This window comes from Myotis davidii, unplaced genomic scaffold (genome assembly GCF_000327345.1).
Source record: "Myotis davidii unplaced genomic scaffold, ASM32734v1 scaffold337, whole genome shotgun sequence".
NCBI classification, from domain to species: Eukaryota; Metazoa; Chordata; class Mammalia; order Chiroptera; family Vespertilionidae; genus Myotis; species Myotis davidii.
The window spans coordinates 1,573,327-1,580,699 of NW_006288250.1; the positions used below are offsets into that span (position 1 = coordinate 1,573,327).

The following is a 7,373-nucleotide window of genomic DNA, read 5'->3' on the forward strand; positions in this document are numbered from 1 at the left end:
GGGACAGAGAAAGGGCATCGGGTAAACACTGAGGAATCTGAATGAAGTATGGACTCTAGTTTATAAAACTGAATCAGTATTGGTTCATTAGTTGTGAGAAATACACCATATTCAGTAAGATGATAACAATAGGGGAAACAAGCTAAGGGGTATAGATCGACAAATGTTTATTTTTAAAAAATGCATTCTTGTTCTTGTTATTCTGAAGGGCTGTGTTTCCGCTGGGGGTGGGAGGTAAGAAGAGGGGAGGGGGGAGCAGAGGACAGGGAAAGTTTTGTTCAGTGGGTTGGTAAAGAGCGCTCTGTCCCCACCTGCCTGGTTTGTTCTTGCAGGCGCCCGAGAACTAGGAGGGCAGAACATCAGCGGCCAGGCCCCGTGCCCTGGGCCTCCAGCACCAGCTGGTGGGAAGCAGCAGTGAGGTGGTTATTGCAGGGAAATGAAAGGGGATGTCCAGGAAATGGCCAGGCGTGCCGGCCAGGCTGGAGAAGGCTGGCTGCCACTGGGCTGTGGTCAGCTCCCAGAAAGACTGATTCACCACGGCCTCGCTGTGAGTCATGCAGGGTCACGCTCTGCAGTGCAGTGGCACGCAGTTAGTGCCAGGGGCTTAGGCGGAGAGCGGGAGAGGGGTTAAAAGGGTGAAGTGAGCCTGTCCCTGCCATTTGTTGTCACCATCCTCATCCGGGTAAAAGATGGGGCAAGCATTCGAGGTCCCAGCCCTGGAGGCACCCTCTCCCCACCTCTTGAGACCACCCATGCTATCTTCTTCAGAGACCTGGGGTTGTGGAAGGGCATGGCCCTGGAGGCAGCAGATCTGGGTTCGGGTTCAGACTCCACCACTTGATACGTAGGAAACCTTGGGTGATTCACAGTCTCTGACCTGTTTCTCTAGTTGTAAAATGCAGATAATACACCTGCCTCACCCACCTCATGAGGCTGAGTCAAGGATCAAATGTGGTTAATAGACCAGGAAGCATTCTCTTAGGGATGTTGTTGGGTGGGTGTGGCCAGGGTGGTCAGTGTTCTTAAGTCACCACATAAGGACGTGCGCGGCCCTGGGGCTAATCTGGGATGGAGTTTTGTATGACTTAGGATGTTTGGTTGCAAGTACAGTAATAGTAAATCCAAACTCCAGTTGGCTAATAGTTGAAACATCCGGAGGCAGAGCTGGCCGCAGGAGCAGTGTGATCAGGGTTCTGGTCGTGCTGTTCAGTCTCCCAGGGAATCTTATGTACTAGCTTCTATGGCTGGCTTCCTTGTAGGTGGGAAAATGTTTCTGTAGGAGTCCCAGGCCACACATTCCACCATCCCTAATATGGATAGCTGTTTGTTTTTGTTTTTTGGTATTTTTGTGTGTGTGTGTTTTTTTATCATAACATGTCTAGGGCTTCTCTCTTTGGTCTATTTCAGGCCACATGCTTGGCTCTGAATCAATCAGCACAGCTAGGACAAGCCATGTTGATTGCTTAGACCTGGGTTATTACCAAACCTTAACAAATTACGGAAGCAGAGAGGCGGACTAAAATGATTGGCTTAAGCCAACCAAGGCTTGGACCTGGAGGTAGGAGGGGGTCAAATCCATGCAAGCTTTTTGTCTGCCACAGTTAAGAAACGGGAAACGATGCCAACAGTGTCCACTACACGCTTCTATCACAGTGAGAATTTACCATAGTAAACAATGGTAATTAGCCTCCCTAGCATCCGTTTCTCCCTTTTGGCTGCAATCCTAACTTACGTTTGGGGCTTCATTCCTTTCCTATTCTTAGTCCATGTGCTTCCGTTGGAACTCCATTTCCCACTCATGGAAGAAGCCCATGATTAGGACTTAGGCCAATCAGTGCCCTGTAACCTGGCCACTGGATTGCTTCTCTGGCCCTTGGTTTGATCAAAGCCAGTGAAACACAATGATTCTCACTGGGAAGGAAGGCTGGGACTGTAGCCTGCTGCTCTTGTCTGCTGAACTTGACCCTGAGAGGATAGGACTGGAGCTATTGCTGTTGCCATTTTACAACCACATGGAAAGAGCCTGAAGTTGGAGCTAATGTAGAGAGATGGAGAGAGGGGAAGAGGCCTACAGAAGTCACTCAGACAGCCAAGCTAGTTCCTGGACATTTCAGTTTATGACCAACACATTTCCTCTTTGCTTTAAGGCAGTTTGGGTCAAGTTTTCCAACTTGCAACAGTGTCTTAAATCATATAGTTCTCCTTCCTGTTCAGAGGCAATGAGCAGCGTGGGTGGGTGGCTAAAACGTTTGTCCAAACTTCACCGTTTGGCATTTGACACTAATATTTACATGGAAAGCATCCCAGCCATGAAGGAAGTGGAAGAATGCCGAATGACTGGATGAGATTTAGTCTACATCAGGGGTAGGCAAACTACAGCCCATGGGCCAAATCTGGCCCACCACCTGTCTTCATAAAGTTTTATTGGAAACAGCCACACTTTGGTCATGGCTGTTTTGTACAACAATGGCAGAGTTTAGTAGTTGCTTGCAAAGCCTAAAATATTTAGTATTTACCTTTTACAGAGGAAGTGTGTTGTCCCCTGATGTAGATGGCAAGAGAATAAAATATTAGCAAATTACTTCTCCCCAAATGAATACCTGTGTCCCCAAATGGAAGCAACACTGAGTGGCCCTCCATCATAGACCATTGTATCCCATTAACATCAGGTTTGATTATCAGCATTAGGAAAGCAAACTTTCATAGAATTGAACTTATCCCAGTGAATGAGAGATGTTCTATGTCTTTAAGATTTGGTTTATGCAATGGCTGGATCTTACTAGTCCTGGTCACAATGCCTCAGAAGCCTACAGATATAAGAACATCCTTTTCCCACCCCAGGCCTTTACCCTTCCCTCTGAGATGGGATACTAAAGCCACTGGTGAGCCTGGCCGGCGTGGCTCAGTGGTTGAGCATTGACCTATGAACCAAGAGGTCACCAGTTCTATTCCCAGTCAGGCACATGCCTGGGTTGCAGGCTCTATCCCTAGTAAAGTGCATGGAGGAGGCAGCTGAGCAAAGTTTCTCTCTCATTGATGTGTCTATCTCTCTACCCCTCTCCTTTTCTCTCTTTAAAATCAATAAAGACATGTAGAGAGAGAGGGAGGGAGGGAGAGAGCAGTATAGGGATACTGCTGATTGGTCCTGTATTGTTAACTCAGGGCAGTTTGCACTGGCTTATCCATGAGGCTCCCCTTCTGCTCCCAATAGGATCTGACAGGCTTCCCAGCTTACACAGCACTTAACGTGGTTCTGAGATGGATCCCAGGGAGAAGTGAGGCTCATCAGGATATAGAGATCTGTAATGGTTTTATATTTCTTTATTGGTGGGGGAAATATTTCTTTGGGGTAACCTACCTTGAGTGCTATGCAAGTGCCTTCTATTTAAGGATCCACATGATTAATCTGAGAATTGAACCTCAAGGACCCATTTTGAATGCTGTTCAAGTCAGGAAACCCTCCAGACTCAACTGGGAGCAGAAAGGGAGTCTTATGGGTAGGCCAATAAGATGCTTATTCTGAGATAAGAATATTAGTAAATGACCCGCTCTTCTGTACTTGGCCAAACTTTACCTACCTCTTGGGATCCAGCTCAAATCCTCGCTCTTTGGTATAAAGCCAGCTCAGACTGAGCAGTCCCTTTTGTCTTCACCACTCCAATTATTACTGCAATTAATCTCAGAATACCTTGGGGCTCTGACTGTAAATAGTCAGCCAGATATTTCTTCAGCAAAATGGGTTTTATTGGGAAACAGCAAGGAATTGCAATCCTGTGCATGCGACCACAGTGAGCCACCTGCAAGTCAAGTTGGCTAACACAAAGAGAAAGCTCTTTTATGAAGGGGAAGGAAGTTGGGACAGGCTCTTGGTTTCCCCCTTGCACTTTGTGCTCCACGTAGGACCTGAGAGCTCCCCCTTCTGGTCATTCCCCGCTTTCGGACTCAGGAGCACAGTCCCTGCTTAGAGTCAGGTCAAGGAGACAGACCCAGACAGACCATGAAACGCAGTGTGCAGAGTCTGGGCGAACCGCACTGCTCCAGGGAACCTGGGAAACAGCTTTCCCCACTCCTGGTTAGGCCCTGCGTCCTCCACTGGAGAAGGCCCACGAGGGCGGAACCCACGCCGGACCTGTTTGTGATCACTAACGCACGTGGTGTGGAATCTCCCTCACGGGGAGACATGCTTGAGAGCAGCCTTCTAACACGGCATCCTGAAGGCATTTTCCTGGTACCAGTCACAAATGAGAGACAGCAGAGAAAATGTTATTCTTTTATTACTTCCAGGAGGTAATACATAGTCCAATATGCCAAAGCAATAGGGAATCAGAGGCAGCAAATGGTCAGTTTTTTAGAAGAGCCTCATCTGCCCACCGCCCGTGGCTGCCTACAGGAAAGCCCACAGCGACCTGGAGCTTGCTGTAACTGCAGCACAGGACAGATGACCCAACTCGACACCCCACTGACCAAGAAAGGGTTCCGTGTGAGCAGCAGGGGCTGAACACACCAGGTTTACGCGGCGACTGCCTCAGCAGCAGGCAGCTTGTCCAGCACTTGATTTTATTTCTCTGAGCCTGGAGTGGGCAGGATGTGGAGAAATCCTGAGTCAGAAATTAAGGTGAAAGACTTAGTAGTGTTAATAATACTCTGGATGAGAGAAGACAACACTGTCTTTGAGGAGGGCGGGCTGGGGCTCTGGTGGAAAGAGAGATGGAGACGCGCAGAATGGCCATGGACTGCAGGCGCTGTCTTGAGGCCATCAGAAGGGTTTTTTGTGGTACATGATGGGGTGGAGTGAGGGCATGGGCCCCGGGTCTGAGCCTGGAGTGGGCAGGATGTGGAGAAATCCTGAGTCAGAAATTAAGGTGAAAGACTTAGTAGTGTTAATACTCTGGATGAGAGACGACAACACTGTCTTTGAGGAGGGCGGGCTGGGGCTCTGGTGGAAAGAGAGATGGAGACGCGCAGAATGGCCATGGACTGCAGGCGCTGTCTTGAGGCCATCAGAAGGGTTTTTTGTGGTACATGATGGGGTGGAGTGAGGGCATGGGCCCCGGGGCTGCTTCCTCTGGCACAGAGTTGAATTAGAGGTTCATTTTCCACTCATAATTGGTTTCCCACACCAGGGCTGAAGCAAATCCTGCCCGTGCACCATGCACCAAGCACCAAGCGTGGCCTTCCAGAGAGGTGTGGCTCAGTTCTCCAGTGTGGAGGAGGGACCCCACTGTTTTCCATTGCAAATGACAGGGAGGGAGGGAAGAGCCTTGGGCTTGTTTTTCTGGAAAATTCATTTTGGTGGGACCCAAAGCCCCTCCCTTGGCATGGAGCAGATTTATTCACCCATGGGAGGGCACCTTCCTGGCGACTTCATGGTGCGTGCAAGTGGGAATCGCAGCAGTCGATGCTGTAATACTCATGGACGTCATTCATTTCAATGGGACGGTCCAGGCTGGAGAGCTGGTAGGGAGGGGCTGCTTCCCAGCATGCACTGTTCCCCAACCAACCCTAGCCAGGCCCAAATTGGTTTATATGCTGCATGTGCTGATAGACTTTTGGTCTGTCCGGAGTGAAAAGAATTTTTTTTTAAACCATGCCACTGTGTTCTCCAAACCCAGAGCCATTGGTTTTGCTCTGGTTGACAAAGAAGGGCAATCACAGCTCCAGAGCGGCCAAGGCTTGTGCAGCACAGAACGCAGTATTACCGAGACGTATAAACCTTGGTCTGCACAGGTGAGCACTGACTGCGGTGAACACGGAGGCTCGGGACGCTGTGTCCTCTAGTCGGTGGAAGGCTCTGCTGTGGTCTCATCCTCACGCTCCTCAAAGCCTGGGACCGGCTTCTGCAGAAAGTGCAGGGTCGCCTGGATCACCTTGTCTGGTCCAATGTTGTACACGGGGTGAGTGGGCTGCTGCAAAGGGAAGAACGGATGCTAATTAATCGTCCTTGAGAATCTGACCCATTAAATGCACTTGTAAGAATTTGGCATAAGGCCCCGGCCGTGTGTGGCGGTTGGCTGAGTGCCATCCCATGCACCAAAGGCTTGCCAGTTTGATTCCCGGGAAGGGCACATGCCCAGGTTGTGGGTTTGGTCCCTGTTCAGGGTGCATATGGGAGGCAACCGATTGATGTTTCTCTCTCACATCCATATTTCTCTCTCTCCCTCTTCCTTCCCTCTCTCTCTAAATCAATGAAAATAATTTTTTTAAAAAAAATGTATCATAAGTAATCATCAGTGATACACACAGAGATTTATCACACAAAGCCAATGTTCAACAACAGGGTACTGATAAAAACATTTCATGGTACATGGGACACAAAGGAATATTATATAGCCAGTAAGAAACATGCTTTCAAATATTTAATGATACGGGCAACTGCTTATAAATATCAAGTGGGGGAAATAGTATACACAATATTACTCCAAACTTACTTTTTGAAAATTTGTTTGTAATTCTGAGTTACAGTATGTGCAACTCAAGGGAAGGATATTTTAGGTACACCACCTAGAAAAATGCCATTTTTTCTGAAAAATGTTTTATAAATCTTCTATGTTTATATTGTAATTTAAAAGGTGCAGTTAAAAAATAAAAATATATAACAATAAAAATGTGTTTGTAGCTGTGATATATATAGACAGGCAAAAATTAGGCATATACCAAAATAGGAAGAGTGATATAGTTATATGATTGTTTTAAATTTTTATTTAAACTTTTATATATATTCTAATTAAAATAATGAACATGAATTTACATTTATAATAAAGAACCACAACCCTATTTCACAGTAAAGGTGACAGGCCATCTACATTATATAAGGCCAGGGGCCATCATGACCTAAACGACCGGTCACCAGGAAGTACATGGAACACCTCTAGGTCCCTCCCCCATGGCCCATAGGCTCTTATCAGCAAGGCTGACAGCCAGTGGATGGGTGGGGCAGCAGGGGGTGGGCAGGGCGAGGCGGCTCGGTGAGGTCCTCAGCCTCTGGCCAGGGGCTGGGCTGGAGGCCTAACAGCCTCACCGCTGCCATGGCAGCTGCAGACCAGGCCCAGAGAGAGGCCCAGAGAGAGAGGCAGGGCCTGATCCACAGCTGTGGTGGCTGCTGGCGAGGCCTGGAGAGAGAAGCAGGGCCCGAGATGCTGACTGGCACAGAAACTGACCAATCAGAACCAAATCTGGGTGAACTGCAAGGAGCCAATGGCTGCCAGGGATGGAGCTTTTGACGCTGAACTGCAAAGGCAGAACCTAAGGTGGGGGCTGAGGAGGGGTTTTAAGGGCAACACCTGTTTGGTATAAGGAGTAAGAAAGTGGTTCAATTTTTTAATGATTGCTTTGGCAGTATAGATCATATGGCTGCCTATCAGTCCAGATGTAGA

The 7,373-nt window shown here is 48.2% G+C and overlaps 1 protein-coding gene across 1 annotated transcript in view; it reads right to left on the minus strand.

Annotated features, from left to right (window-relative positions):
* Positions 1–4,818: 4,818 nt before the first annotated feature.
* LOC102751880 (protein farnesyltransferase subunit beta) overlaps positions 4,819–7,373 on the minus strand; it is a 68,134-nt gene continuing 65,579 nt past the window's right edge. Inside the window, exon 12 of the mRNA XM_015561555.1 lies at positions 4,819–5,906. Within this exon, the coding sequence (XP_015417041.1) occupies positions 5,775–5,906 (132 nt within the window). The 3' untranslated portion in view covers positions 4,819–5,774. The remainder of the gene's footprint in view (positions 5,907–7,373) is intronic.